Here is a 16367-nt window from a genome sequence, read left to right as displayed (position 1 = left end):
GGCTTGCGGCTTGGGAATAGTCCACCACCCAAAAACAACAGTGATCCACTGATCAGAAACGGACCTCAGAAAGGCTAGAGGATGACTAATGCAAGACATTTATGAGAAAAGTCATGGAAAAAATTCACATTGCTGTGTGCACTGCTGCCAGCACTACACACTCAAACACACTAGCATGCATTAAAATGTTGTTGCCACCGCTGTGCTGAGATTGGTCCACTGGCCAAACATCAATGCTGGTCTTATGGTGAGTAGTTTGTGTTGATGTTCCACGTTAAAGGAATGCTGATAATTTGAGCAACAGATGGGCCACGGTCAATAATTGCAACCTTAACCCTAACCCTACAAACCTAAAAACTTGTGGTATGTATACCTAATTAAATATAGTAGATACATAATAAACTGGCAACCTAATGTATACTAGGACGTTATTAGGTTGTTGGGGAACCGTCCTGTTAAGGCTCCAATCTTGCTTCTCTAATTTCACCTAGTACCTGGAGTTCAACATTTGGTGAAGGGGGGGCGTTATCCTCTCCTTTAGACTATGTCTGGCCTCTTTAGTCCCAGGTGGACAGTTTAACATACCGGAAACCATTAAACAATGGTACAGTACTGTGTTGTGCAGTGGGGTGCTGTTGACCTTGTACTCTGTAATCTATTCTGATGGGTCCCAGCAGCCTCCTTTGGAAGGTTCTGGAGAATTCACAGCCCTGTTCAGGTCCATCACACTCAGACATTCCCTACTATTAATCAACTTGTGTGAGGTTCTGTGCACAAAATTTACCTCTACCACATGTTTTCACCCCCATGTTTGACTTTTAACCCTCTTGTGGTTCTTTTAAACGATATGCACAAAAGCAGCCAGGTAAATCTTGCAGAGAAGAGTATGAAAGAGGATTTTTTTGAAGGGGGTGGGATTTAAATATAATATTAGATAGGCCCTTTCTGATTTGACTGCTTATTAAAGTTCTCGTCAGCTTTTTATGTCTCCAGAAGGCAAATGAATGTCTCCAAAAGCAGGCAAATGTTTGCCTCTACATGAATAAATAGAGAAGTAGTGATCTGAGTGTTATAGCAGGCCTCAGCTGTACAAGGGACCCATGGTTCCGCACCATAAAGTGTTAATTGAAATAGGCTTACTGAAGCTGAGTGGAGCAGCTCACTGGCTGGACAGAAAAAGAATAACCAAGTTGGTTTGAGAATTTTTTCCTTCCAAAAGACAGGGCATACAGAACACTACGCATCTAAGGAGCCAGTGTGTGTTTTTCCTGGCTGAGTGGGCACGGTGCTGGCTCTATTTGTTGTAGTAGGTGTTAATTCTATCATTTCTTCATCAACATCTTTGTTGTCCTTTCTTAATGTCTTGTAAAATGAGCTAGAACATCCATAATAAAATACTGTTTGTGTGTGAGAGAGAGAGTGTGTGTCTCTGGCCATGTGGTTATGTGCTTTCCCTTGTGAATTCCTGGATGCCCTGTACTTTTTGCACTGGAGCTATTTTTATAATTAATTGTACTTTTTTATGGATATCTTGACTGAAGGCTTATTCTCATATTGGTATGCTCTCTGTGTGGAGTATACATTCCTCTCTGAAAGGATTTCCTCTCCACAGCCACACTTACCATGTCCATTAAAGAGTTCCCAACATTCTTTATGTCTTTGTAAATACCTATTCACTTTTCATCCTCAGGCTTTTGGGAATGCCAAAACGGCCCACAACAACAACTCTAGTCGTTTCGGGAAGTTCATCCAAGTCAACTACCAAGAGAGTGGCACAGTAAGAGGGTAAGACAGCATCCAATATTTGTCATAATCTCTTTACTCTCCTCATACCGTCCTCGTTACACCGCTCATTCACCAATGTTATTCACATTTACCATTTTTTTTTAAAACAAAAAACAAAAAAAGAGTGTTTAAATACATCAGAATTGCTGTGTTTCAGGGCTTATGTCGAGAAGTATCTACTGGAGAAATCTAGACTGGTCTACCAGGAGCACAATGAGAGGTGAGACTTCTGTATGCTTTTATGTAAAAAAAAATAAATGCTGAGCGAGATATGTGTGCTTTTTATTATCTGTTATTGTTTATCAACATTCAAACACACACTCTCTTCATCTCTTGTCTAACATAGACAATCTTTAATAGTCTTTGAGCTGTTTGTCTCATGTTTATCAAATGCTACCAGACTCATGAAACTGAAAGGAGTTATGATCACCCACAGCAGCCAAATCCACATGAGTGCATGGATTTGTATGATACTCCAAATGAGGACATGGTATCTATTAAAACAGCAATTCTTTGCTATTCCCCATTAAAGGATGATCTTGAATTTTTGTTGTGATCTGAAATCAAACATGCAAGGCTTGTTTACATCAGTCCCAGAGTTTGTTTGTTTGTGCTGACTTGCAGAAAGAGTTTATATGTAGCAGTTAATGCAGTTAATGATCTTCAAGTACAATTCATTCATTTGTTTTATGTGCTTCCCAGAATATACACTATAATAATAAAAAAAATAGTTTGTTATTCATTTACCATTATTAAAGGGTCCCTATTAGTGGTAGGCAGTATGGGCAAAAATGTATATAATGGTATAATTAAACTTTTAGACCATTTTGTCCAAACTGAATTGACATTATTTCCAAAAGGAACAAACTTAAAGCCTATCATTGTAGGTTAACGGCAGCTTCTTTCCCTACAAATAAGCATGTTTAACTAAAGTATATATCAAATATTGTTTTACTAAGCAAAAACAATATTGTTTTATAAATAGAATAAAGAGAACCATAGAGAACTTTTACCAAGTATATAAAAATTTATGTAATGTATGTAATGAATATTTGAATGTTTGCTGGATTAATGAGTTGGGGGAATTCTCTTGCTGAATCAGAACTTACACAAGTTTCATCCTGAAGTGTGGATTCTGTTTGGTTAATGTTAAAGCTGGATACTTATTATCTATCACATTAGCATGTTCATGATAATAATTATGCATCTTTAATAATTTGGCTCTAGCTTTAATATAACAGTGACAGTGCATATGTGCTCCAATTCACTGTGAATTGCTTCTGTGCATATCCTATTTTATGATTATATCCATTTGTACATTTCTGCCCATTCTTTTTCCTCTCTCTTTCTCTCTCTCGCAATAGGAACTACCATGTGTTTTATTACCTTTTGGCGGGAGCAAGTGACGAGGAGAGAAAAGCCTTTCACCTGCTCAGACCAGAGGAATACCATTATCTCAATCAGGTGAGCCTCTCATTGAACTGCAGGACAGTATAGCTGAATGTGGAACAGAATGAATTGTTAATGCACTTGGAAATGCAATATTACAGTGCTCTCCAATAAATTAACTCCCCCTAGACAAGAACTTCACACACAGAAACCTGTATATACACCATGCGTGCACCACTGTAATGCAAAACCCAAAGTAGATTAAACTCCTTTGTTCTTTTATACACTCCTTTTTTGGCTTGTACCTAAAAAAGACGGGAGAAAAACAGCCCATTTTCCCCCTCAGATGTTTGTCCCTATAGCACACACCCCATAATCCCTCTCACACAAAGAACTGGATGACGCTCCCTGTTGCCGGGTGCTGCAGTTGCCATGGTGATAGTCATCGTCGACAGCGGGGGCAGAACCAACGTCATTCGGGGCAGACAGTTGGTCGCGTGCTGCCTTTTCAAATGGCCGCCCTACATTGACTGACGTCTACGTACTTGTGAAACCCCGCCACCACTCCCACCGCCACTACCACCATCCAAGCTGTTAAGCTGTTCATAGTGCTCCTTCTCCTTCTACTGTTTCACTGAAGACAGCATTGATATGCCGGCCTGTCATGTTCACTCTGCCAGCCTAGGCTGACAACAGTGTGTCCAATCTGAATATGGCCGCTGGCTCTTCACTGGTGCGAGAGTAGTTAGGTCTCTTTGAGCATTTGACTGATTCTGTGGGCGAGAAGCATCAACCTATATCTCAGTGGGCCATAAAGACAGCGTATTTGTTATTTACATTTTATAATAAACTAAAAAGGAAACTGATATTAATAGGGATGATATTAATCAGGGGCCAGTTTCAGTAAAGTGTCTTAAAAAAGAAATTTGAATGTGCATTTTATTCTTATCTTATATTAAAGAAAAAGTTAATTATGATTGGTATTCTTAAAAAATATATGTTATAGCAGAATAACACAACATGAAGTGTGTGGAATAATGTGTTTTTGTTTTATCTCATGGTAACACTCCTTCGTGTGTTCTGCTTTTATTCAACAGTTTGTAACAATAAATTAAATAAAAAATAAATAAATTGAGGCGGGAACATAGCAGTTATTCATTTTGTAATGTTAGCAATCCCTTGTGACAAATTACAAGTTCCTTTAAGTTAGTTCCTTAACAAGCAGCTTGTTGCTACTTTACAGAAACAAACTCAGAACACCACTCACTTACTACACAGCCTGCGGTTTCTTCTCCATCTCCTTATATTGACCAACTAATTAAACCCTGTTCCCACTCCGTTTTTACTTGTCCTTTTGTTGTTGTTTTTTATTATACTGTAGTATATTCTTGTCTTAATCCTTTTAGTTTAGTTTTGAATCATTCTTGTTTTCTTTTGCTCAGGGCATTTAAGTTACGTCTTGGTTCATTATATGATTTATAACAACAGATTCATAGAACATTAAAAACATGTCTTGTGTAAAAAAAAATGAGTTGTAAAACAAAATACAAGGCTAAGTTACAAACAGTTACACAACAAGCAGTGAAGAGTGGCTTAAGAAAATAATTAAGTCTTTCTTATAAGAATATATTGGAGAACGTCATCATTTGTTTTTTGGAGAATTGCCTTTAGGAAGATACATTTTTACTTTGGAAAGCATTTGTAAATCTGGCACAAGGTCATATCAGCACATTGCTTAAAAAATGTAATCGGATTAATGTTTCGATTTTAGCAAAATTTCCAACTGATATTTGATGATGTATTTATTGAATTTCATATTTCTTGATGCTGTGCTACTGTACTAAAAGATCTGCATTAAATTCATTCTGTTCATTTTAGGGCATTTCTATAATAAGTCAAATAAATATGAATAGGTAAAGAGTCTCAACATGCTTCTTTTCCAGTATGAACATTTGTCAGTGAGCGTGTATGTTTGTTTGTCATTTCTGCATCATCATCATCATCATGTCATGTCTAACCACATGTGTTTTATTGCCATCTGTTTGAGAGTGCACGTTTGTATGTGTGTGTGTTTGTGTGCACTTGTGTGAGCGAGAATAAGCCCTAACCCCTTCTAACTTGCTTCCAGATGACAAAGAAAGCCCACAGACTACACTGGGAAAATTACTATGAGAGCGAGCTGGTTAGTATTGTCTGAACGTGTGTGTGTGTGCGTATACCTTGTGTGTCAGGTATGTAAGTGTGAAAAGAATTCCTTGCTATACCAAACGTCAAGCTTACCCATCTCCCCCACTCATATGTCTGTTTTTATCATTCGCTTTGTTCAGTCCTGTGTGTGTCATGTGCCAGGCACTGGCTGCGCTCACTGGTCTGCCTCTGTCTGTGCAGCCGTCTGTGCAGTCCTTTGTGGCTCCTGGCATCTTTTCTGCTCATCAGCACATTTACTAATGCAACAGCTGCTTCAGTGTTGTGTTATTTCTGCCGTGGGGTTTGTGTCACCATTGCTTTAATGGCCACGCTCTGAATGGGTGCATCTGGTAGGACCTTGGACACTGGTGTCTTAGCATAGCTTTGCACTCACTGATTACTTAAATGGGATGTCTGTGTGAGAGAGTTACGGTACTGTGCAAAAGTTTTAGGGAGCTGTAAAAAACCTTTGAGAATTAAAAGCTTCTTATCAGGGCAGCTATTTATTAGCTCAGTAAAACACTAATATTAGAATACAGTAGCACAGTAGTGAGCACCTGGTTTGGCAAGTTGAGTGAATAATGGTGTTAGGTCATTTGAGCTGGTGGTGGAATTGAACAAATCCAGGTTTCTGGTTGTGGGTGTCCAATCTGGAACCATGCTTTGTTCATCAAACTAGCTCACAAGATATCAGCTACTTTCTTCAATATGATAAATTATTGTTATTTTTACTGTATTTATATTTACTTGTATCTGTTTGTGAGAGATCTGAAATAAATAAATTAGGTGCCCAAAACATCTGCACAGTACTGTAAGTAATATTGGTCTGCCCCAGGTTTTACTGCATGCGTTGGTTATATTCTTTATTAAGCCATGTCTTTCTCATGGGTTCACCTCCAAAGCCGCTTCTCACTGTATGAGATTAATTTCAGCTTCTGGCAGATTCTTTGAGAAAATACCATTTGGAAAATGAAAGAACAGAGTGTACCACGCATAACTAGCAAGCAGGAACCTCACTGGTTCTTTTTTGATACTCTAGTGTTAGGGGTTTGGTGTTTCGCCAGTGGCTTCTGCTCCTTTTGCCAGCAGCGCAGGCTTTGTTTTTCTAGTGTTTTTCAATGTATCAGATATTGTCAGTTGGCTCGTGAAAAGCAGCAAGTCAGCATTTAACTCTTTTCTCTGGTTCTTTTAAGTGTAAAGTGCTGTTTTAATTGGAACAAGAGTGTATGTAAACTTACAGAACTGCCGCTTTCCTCTGTGGCAATCTGTCGAGCCATGAGAGAAGGAAATGAGTGGGTCTAGATGAGGTGTAAAGAGGTTCCTGGACCTCCACGCTGTGAACCAAAGGGTTTAGCTGGAGCCCTGGTATGTGATAATGATAAGCTGGGCAGTAGAACAAGATGCCTGAGGAGCACACACTCATAGGTTCTGTAAGGCAAGAAAACATGCAGTGCATGTGCTCATACATCCTGAATGAGGCTGAAACGTGTAACACAGCTGCTATCACTGCTGTCAACAATAGGTCCCTTTAAATGTTTTATTTTTTTCCCATTATTAGTTTTCTCAGGTTAACTTTTAAGAAAAATACAGTAACACAAAAATACAGTAAACACAAACAATAGAAAATGAATTGGTATGGGAATAAAAGGCATCACTGCATGTTCTTGTCTTATTGATAAGAGTTAATCCACACAGTCAGCTAGCTTCGCCATGTGCCTTTACAGATGTGTTATTTACTTATTAGATGGGCTGGACATAGTAATGTACACAGAAGCACAACAGGATTTCTGTAAAATTCGCATTTGTAAACAGAAAATACAAACATAGTAAACAATAGACAAAATGTTTAGTATGTTCAGAAAGTATAGAATAATATCACCCAGATGTTTCTGTGGTTATACCTGAATCCATTTTGTGTCTCAGTTCCACTTTTTGGTCCATGTTCTTGGCATTGCAGAAATTATTGAGCCCTACAATAGACATGTTGGTCCCCTATACTGGATCTGTTTTCAGAGACTTAACTGATATTTATTGAAGTTGATTTAGCAGCTTAAATGCCTTACAAAGAGAAGTACTACACATTTATCACTGCAAAGTTTATTAATATAGGAGTTACTAAACGTGCACATGTGACATTCTGTCATACTATCTTTTGCCTTTTTAGGACTGTTTCACTGTAGAAGGGGAGGATCTGAAGCACGATTTTGAAAGACTTCAACTGGCAATGGAGATGGTGGGCTTCCTGCCAGCCACCCGTAAACAGTAGGCACAATTAAACTAACTCTGTAAAAGTATTTATAATTATTCACATATAATTGTATGTAAAAGTCTGGGCACCCCGGTCACATTACATATGTTTTTGATAATTGCTGTTTCTTTGCTTACTGTAATGAATGCTAATCACAAACATTCATGGGGAGTGTGCAAAAAATAGTGGCTCATTAAATACATTACGTTAAATTCAGAAAACAAATCTTAAATGTGCTCTAAAATACTCATGCAGAATACAAAATGTGTCCTTTGTGTTAGACTATATATTAAGTAAATTTGTTTTGACTATAAATTTAGTGATTTTGATCATAGAAAAAGAAATCATGGCTGTTTGCATGTACTCATATGCATGCACATCACTTTGTTTAATCACTGAATCATTACTGTTTCTGTCAGAATCCTGTCTCTGCTCTCAGCCATTCTGCTTCTTGGGAATATACGCTACAAGAAGAAGACATACAGGGATGACTCCATTGATATCTGCAACCCTGAGGTGCTTCCAACCATTTCTGAGCTGTTGGAGGTAAAATATGTCCTTGCGATCCTTAATTCTAGATGTGCTTATAATACAGCTCAGCTAATAATCATCAGATCATAAAAATAGTCTATAAATATTTATTTTTTTCATATTTGTAATGTCTACTCATAACAGCATCTGTAAGAGTCAAAGTAAAACTATATTCACTATATTTTACTGAGATTATGTGGAATGACAATTTAGCAAGAAATTCAGCTCATAGATGATAAAAGACATATTCCACAAGAGACACCTCTCTGTTCACACTAGCACATTTCCAGAGTGGGTCCATTTTATTTATTCCTTATGGTTCTGTTTACTCAGCTTTTTGTTAGGGAGTTGAATTTACAGGCAATGACTGCTTTACATGCAACATGTAATTTTATAATACAGTTGGCGCTGGTTTTGGAGGTTTGAAGCAATCTCTGCTTATTGATGCTGATATTTTGGTTACAGTCAGTAATTTTAGTAAAGAATTCTGTTTAGACAAGGTTTTGCAATGTCATGGCAATAAAATGTATGGATTCATTTAACATAATGGAGCAGAATGAATATTAATATGCTTTGGAGACATTTCTAACACAGCACATCATTTCTAAATTCACCACAAGCTGAATGGCTAATGCGTTTTGGCATCTGTTGAGTTTGTTTTACTGTAGACAGTTCATACCAGTGTGGTATTTATGGCCTAAATGCGTGTACCCTTTCAGATAAATGGAACATTATTGGAACTCAAACAGCATGTTGCTCTCATCTAGTCGAGCCAGTTTTCTTAGTAGCTATTTTAGATGCCACTGCCATTCTGACTGCAGATATTCACTGAGCCATTTTCCCACAGATCTTTCTGAATGATAGACTGCTTTCTAGGCCACAAAAATACTTGCCATTACTTTTCCTTTGTCACCTCATGATATGCTAAAGAGCCACCATGATTTTATTAATGTTAACTTGCTTACTGAGAGGAGACATTTTTTCCATTCACATGTCAGTTGTCCTATGCCGTATTAAATACATAGAGTAAAATAAAGCGTTTGAATACTGAAAACCAATCCCAAGTGAAGCCTAATCAAACTACACAGTGAAGTAATGAGATATCAACCAGCATATTTCTCTTGTTGAGCTTATTAAGTTTTTTACTGTCCTTTTTTTCCCTTTCTGAACAGGTGAAAGAAGAAATGCTCTTTGAAGCCCTGACTACACGGAAGACGGTGACAGTGGGAGAGCGACTTATAGTGCCATATAAACTGGCTGAGGTACAAAATCAAAGATTTCCTTCTCTGTCAGTTCTGCCCTATAACATACTTTGTCTGTCATTTTTGACCATGTACACAAAGACCATTATTAACCCAGTCTTCTGGGACTGTCTAGATTTTTTGGACTGGTTTATACTGTCTGGTCAAAGAGCAAAGAATGAAAGAATTTTAGCTCTTCAACTTGCAGAAAATAAAAGTTTGGCAACAGTTGCATTTGTCTGAAAGTACTTCTCCCCGGACAGTGTGTCCGGCTCCTGGCCAGCTGTCTGGTCCAGCTTGTTTGGGGTGGTCAGAGTGAAATAGGTTTTTCCATTGTTTGTTGTAGAGTGGTCTTCATGCTGCAGTCCTATCACCCAGTCAGTGCACAGATATACATAAAGACAGATCTTTTTTTAAATTGCAAAATAAAGCACATTGGTAAAAGCTGTTTCACTAATGTTTGTGAAGGCAGACTGCGTGGCTAAGTACTTGAATTTATACAGCTGTGGCAATGGGAACATTTTAAGACATTTTTGTATCTCCTGTAAAGAGACTATTTTGGAGATATGAGATTTTGTTCAGACAGCGTCAATATATTTCTTTGAATACTGTGTAAATACACTCATATACACACACACACTGTGAACTCACATATGATTTACAGTATGAATAGAGGTTGCAGTGCAGTGCGCAAGTGCACAGTAACAACTCCTGTGATTCAGCTCTTAATGAGATCCTGACTGTGTTCGGCTCTACACAGCAACTTGCACCATTACAATTAACCAGCCTGCTGCACAGACCATGTTGTAGGTGTTTATAAAAGCCTTAGGTAAGTCGCTGTTAGGCTTGTACTTGCTTCTTCGGTGGTCTATTTCTCAGCGTAAATGATTTCTGAATTGTTTTCTAAACTGTCAGATGCATTTACTAGTGTAAGGTGTTTTGCTTCATGCAACATTGTGTTTGAATGGGAACAATTTTGGCCTTATGGAGTTCATCCAGAGCCCTTAACTTTTGATTGAAGTGTTTTTATTTCTTGATTTACATGTTAAAAAAAGCTTTAAATAATGAATCATAAGAATTGTGTTTTATGTAATGTTGGTGGGTGGATGTGGTAGATCTCCCTTCCAGAGTTCAGCTGAAAATAAGAGAGAAATCAATAATGCAGGAGGGAGGGAAGACATGTTTTTACCCCTGTTTGAGCTTTAGGGAGTCTTAATTCTGAACATCTGGGAAGCAGAGCATTACACTGCATGATCCAGTGTCCAAGACCCAGATTAAGCCTATGCCTGGACCAAAAAGAATTCCCATTGGTGGTTTACTATTGATGCTACTATCAATAGTATTAATCTTTATAGTATCAATTTTCTTTACAATCATCTCACATATCCATACTTATACCAAACTTATATACACTTTGCTGATGATCTCTGCTGCCTTTTGAAAATCCTCTCAGCTCTTGGTCTGGTCACTGCCTTTAGGTTTTTTATATTTGGTGATCTACTGGGTTTGACTGCTCATTCCTATTTTACCATGATTAACCAGGCACAGCTGCTGGTGTCCAATATCTTATTTTAGCTTACTTACATTATTTTAGCACTCCTTTCATCTTCTGCAAAAAGGAAGGGTGTATTTTACTTTAGCTTCTTGCGAATCATTAAGTGACTTGCTTGGCGGGTTGTATTTTATGGATCGATCAGCAGTCTGAAAAGGGATTTGTGTGTCTGGATGCACTTAAAGCTTCTGGCATCAAACCCACTGCTAGTGGGGAATCTGGCTTTGTAACAGCAGACATGCTTTACTCAGACTTGCTATCAGAAAACTTCTGTTCAGATGTTAATTCTGGCCCTGATCCTAGGGACGTTGTGTTAGAATTACAATAAAAATTTAAAAAGAAGAACTTAAATGCTACTTTCCAATATGCTAAAACACTGCTGTATTTTAACATGTTATGAAGTGCTTTCTGATACACTAGCTGGCCAAGTATGTGGTCATGGTGTTTCTGTGATGACTGCTAGGAACTATTTCTGTACTTTTGTTGTCTTGCATCATCTGTGGTTCCAGCATTACCTGGGATCAGAGCAGAGAGGAGGTGTGATTTAGATCACGGAAACCTGACCTTTCTGTGGAAACTCTGAGATGTGTGATGGCTTTTGACACCTTAATTCAAATTTCCTGCTGTGACATCCTAAGAAAAAGATTGGAGAGCTAATAGATATTGTTACAGATAATATATATAGATTTTATACCCATCATTTCTCTATAGTGTAGGTTGTCCATGCTATCAGTGTTTTTCTTTACCTACACTATATTAGGCCCAATAAAAATTCTGATTCTTTATTTACTCTGTTACTAGTTAGTTATCATAGCTGTCCCATAAACAAATATTTATGGTTAAAACATTTTTAAATATTATTTTCAGTGCTTAACTGATAGAAAATCTGTCGTTCCTCACTAAAAATCCTCACCACAACTTTACACACAATTTACTGTCAGACATTTTACAAGGGACATGTATACAAGCCCAAGCATTTTGGAAACAAGTCCTGTTGACTGATGAAGATAGAAGTAAAACGTATTGGCTGCATTGAGCAAATGTATGTTTGGAGAAAGGGATGCAGAATTGAAAGAAAGAAAAAAGCTCTCCAAAAGTTAAGCACCTGCATGAGACAGCCATGCTTTTGGCTGAAGCTGAATAAAAAGAGGATTCTAAAGCAGGACAGTGATCCTAAACACACCTCAAAATCCACAATCCACCTACATCAAAAAGCACAAGCTGAAGGCCCTTAGACCCTGTTTGTGGATAGACCTCAAAAAGCAGTGCATGCGAGACCAAACTTTTGCTTTGAATCGTTTTCATTTTGTTATTTTGAAAATGTAAAAAATGGAGACAGTAATCTTGCTGTTTCATCTTTAACTTAATTCCTTTTGGATATCAGCTCATCTTTTACTGCCTCACCGATTTACTATAACAAACATTTTAACCATGTGTGTATACACACCCAGGATACAGAACTTTCATTGCAAAAAACTCAAACGTGCTACATGTATTTGATCAAAACCTTTTTTTGTTGTGTTTTTCTATCCTGTTACATGTCCTCAACACACACTATACACACGCCAGATGTTGTAGTAATCAGCCTTTTGATTGGACCATTTTGACACAATTTTGTCTCTTTGTTCTTCTAGGCTGGGACAGTGAGAGATTCCATGGCTAAATCTCTCTACGGTGCTCTGTTTGACTGGATAGTCTTCCGCACTAACCATGCTCTTCTTAACAACAAAGACCTGGAAGACTCTGCCAAGGTACAAAGCTTTTCTGTTCATCTTAATTCTTAATAGATTTTTGATAATTGATTATTAACACAGTCCTTTTTGTGATTTTGTGATTGACCTGGGTAAAAGGGAAAAAATCATATAATGGGCAGTATGATGTACCAAGATGCAGAAAGGCCCAATTTCATGACAAGATATCTACACACTGTAGCTAACTAGAGCCTTGCTCAGTGTTCAGAAAATTTTTAGCATCATGGCCTCAGCCCAAAGAGACTGAATTATCATGAATATGATAAATATAAATAATGCTTGATTTAATTGTTTTACATTCCTTCTATGATTATAATTCTAACTTTACCTTCAGTTTTCGAATGCCTCTTCTTCTCATTCATTCTCGTTCTTTGTTTCACACGATAGGGAATTTTGAGCTCATCCTAGACAGATGCTTGTGTGTGTGTGTTTTTGTGTGTGTGTGTGTGTGTGTGCTGTGGCAGCTGGCAAGTTATGCCCAGTGGGTATCCACTGGATTAGACCATTGCTCCTCCCCTGTAAGGGTGGTGTTTGTGGTGGTTGTTTGTCTGTCTGTCTGTGGGGAGGGCATCATGCCCGCTTTTGTTTCTTTATTTACACTACAGAGTTCAGCCTTATGATTTCTCTTGTGTGATTTCCCTTTTACAAGGGAAGGCGTGGGCATGGTTTGTGGAAAATGTGCACGGCATCATTCAGTCTAAAGCTGCTTTATTGAGATTTTTAAGTAATTACATTCAATTGTTTGCATTTTTCCAAAGAAAAAAATAATTGAAAGAAACATTATAAATCCAACATTAAAAACAATATCAACATGTGTAATTATATATATATATATATATATATATATATATATATATATATATATAATTGAAAAAAAATTGGAAAAAAAATCTGATTAAGTAAAATTTATGGTCATAACGAGATTAGTGTAAGATTTAAGGGTTATGTAATTGGATCTTGAAGCTGGTCTACTACAGTAGAAAAGTATTGTAAGACATTAGTTGCTTGATTGTGTACACGCATTTTATGTCTGCTTTATAATTTGAGTTCATTATGTTCATATTCATATGTTTTTTATTTATTCTGCCAAAATGCTGCATTAATATACTTCCTGTTTGGATTCTCTTTCAGATTCTCTCCATTGGGGTGCTGGACATCTTTGGCTTTGAGGACTATGAGAACAACAGCTTCGAGCAGTTCTGCATTAACTTCGCTAATGAAAGACTACAGCACTACTTCAACCAACACATTTTCAAACTAGAGCAGGTGTGTGGCCTCTTTCTCTCTCTCTCTCTCTCTCTCTCTCTCTCTCTCTCTCTCTCTCTCTCTGTCTCTTTACTGATCATCATGGCTGGAAGGCTGAGATCTGTATAAGTGGACAGCAGATTCAGTGGAACAGTTTACTGGCTGTGTCGTGCTGGTTTTGCTAACAAAATCTTTACATTATTCTAGGAACAGCTATATAAACTCTCTCTAAGGCAGCCCACTGCTGCAAGTGAACAAGACCTAAACAATGTAATAGCTGCAGAAGGCCAGAGGCAAAGCTATGACCAGAGGGATTACAAAAGTTTAGTTTGTGGTCATCTTATAGATGCCAGTGTCACACCTTCAGCTACAACCTTACACTAGAATTTTCCCTGACATTAACTTGCTTAGAATGAGTCAGTCTCTGGGTTCAACTCAAATCAGCAACAAAACTATGTTTTACCTTTTTTATATCTCATATAACATTTTAGGACCTGAATGCCATCATGCCAGTCTTATCAGTGTTACTTCCTTTGGTCCTCACGATTCTAATGTTTGAATTTTATCTTCATTATGCTTCTGTCTCTGGTACTCAGGGCTTAAGCATTATATGCCACGTATGACATTGTTAGGTTTTCCCTGTTTCTCTTCCTGTCTTCGTGCTGGCTAGTTTGTAAACAGTACTTTTGTCTGCACCCACCCAATGGCACTATGCATTTACATGCAGTTCATTGGATCAGCTAGATCTGATGGCTTTCATTTTCAGTTCTCTGTATTACAAAGCTTTCTGCCATGAACAAACAGGCCTCAACCAATTGATTAAGTTCAAGCTTTATTACTGCATAAGTTCTTCTATAAACTTTTATGTACATTAGACATAGACTTTTGCCTTCATTCATTTGGTGGGAGAATCTGCTGCTTTGTCCAAATAAATGCTGCGGTCTATCCATAAAGTCCTCTACTTTCTTTATATGGCACATTAAATATAAAGCCACACCTAATACATTTTGCATATGTGTGTTTTTCCACGATGAAGTCAGAATGCTTCATGTTCCAGGAGGACCAGTCCTTGATTTACAATTGAAGTGTTAGGTCACCACCACACTTTATTGTTTTCATTTCTAGAGGGTTTACACTAACACTGCATCTCATACTGTTAATCAGTATTTTAGTAGTATTTTTACTAATTAATATTTTACAATCTAACAAACAAATTATTTTGTTCAAAAATATTTCTTATCATGGCTCTGACTCCTCATTTGTGCTGGATATGAAAATACTTTGGATGGATACCATTTGCGCTTTTAACCTTGATGCGTTCGCAAGATTTTGCTTTCCTACACAGAAAACACCTCACTGGTGGCAGTGGGTGACCTATCAAAACAGACGTGCTTGTTCTCACCCTACTAGTGTCGAAGCATTGCAAGTGATAGTGGGAGTCCTAGTGAGTGGGTGGGGTAGTTGGCTCATCTAAAACTGGGGAGAAAAATTGGGTAACAAATTAGCAGGGAAAAAAAGGATCAGGAAAAATATTTAGCTGCTAGGGTTAAAGAGACAGTTAAGGCATCATTCATCATTAACCTTCACAGTTTTGTACCCATTTGAAGGTTCTTTACACCCACAGCTCTTCCTCAGATGGTTCTTTATGTAACCAACAGTGGTTCTTCTATGGCATCGTTCAAAGAACCATTTGACAGTCCTCTAAATTTAGTGTAGATGATCACAAAATGACATTTCCTCCACACCATGCAGCTTTAATATACACAATGTAATTAGATTCATTTTGTTTCAGTGACACGTTTTCTATCATTGCCTGTTTTTGCATTTTCTTCGTTACTCTAGTGTTTACTTAATTAGCATTAGCGTCATTGGTTAAATGAAATATAAACAAGTGAGGGAATCAGATCACTGCTGCAATACCCTATACACACAAATCCTTCTTAATAGAGCTGAAGACACTATAGTGTTCCATTGTGCTGTGAGCTGTAGCCTAAAAGTAGTGTGTGTGTGTGTTTGTGTGTGGGGGTGTGTGGGTGTTTGGGTGACATGTGTGGTTTAACTGTCAAATTGGATCACTCACTCTGCCAGCTGTGCTGCCATTAAGCATTGATGCTTTATTGCCAGCCACAAATGGCACTATTTCCCCTGTGCTCTGAGCTTGACTTAGCTTCTTCTGCCTCCACCGCACCTAAAAAAGGAAAACAAGACTCACCTAAAGTTTCTTCAGTGTATCTCACTGCTGAAACTTGCTTAATCACTTCAGGTTTATGTATTTATTCTATATTTATTTATTTTATATATCAGCACCAGAATTTATGTATCAATGCAATGCTGGTGGAGTTCTGGAATGTGCACAATACAGGGCAGGTCTACAGAACAGAGGTTACATATACATATGTCTTAATTTTACACTAATTAACAGTCTGTTTTTGCCCCCT

The 16367-nt window shown here is 37.7% G+C and overlaps 1 protein-coding gene across 9 annotated transcripts in view; it reads left to right on the top strand.

The window, feature by feature from the left end:
• myo9ab (myosin IXAb) overlaps positions 1-16367 on the top strand; it is an 86193-nt gene that overhangs the window by 45816 nt on the left and 24010 nt on the right. For 8 of the 9 annotated variants that reach the window (XM_072672216.1, XM_072672218.1, XM_072672217.1 and 5 more), the window contains exons 3-11: positions 1691-1785; positions 1943-2005; positions 3150-3249; positions 5303-5356; positions 7526-7623; positions 8029-8155; positions 9313-9402; positions 12568-12684; positions 13816-13950. In XM_072672216.1, the coding sequence (XP_072528317.1) occupies positions 1691-1785; positions 1943-2005; positions 3150-3249; positions 5303-5356; positions 7526-7623; positions 8029-8155; positions 9313-9402; positions 12568-12684; positions 13816-13950 (879 nt within the window). The remainder of the gene's footprint in view (positions 1-1690; positions 1786-1942; positions 2006-3149; positions 3250-5302; positions 5357-7525; positions 7624-8028; positions 8156-9312; positions 9403-12567; positions 12685-13815; positions 13951-16367) is intronic. The other variant, XM_072672219.1, reaches the window with a different exon arrangement.

Source organism: Salminus brasiliensis, chromosome 2 (genome assembly GCF_030463535.1).
Source record: "Salminus brasiliensis chromosome 2, fSalBra1.hap2, whole genome shotgun sequence".
Lineage (NCBI taxonomy): Eukaryota > Metazoa > Chordata > Actinopteri > Characiformes > Bryconidae > Salminus > Salminus brasiliensis.
Note: the sequence above shows the minus strand (reverse complement) of the source record. Positions and strands in the feature narration are given on the sequence as shown.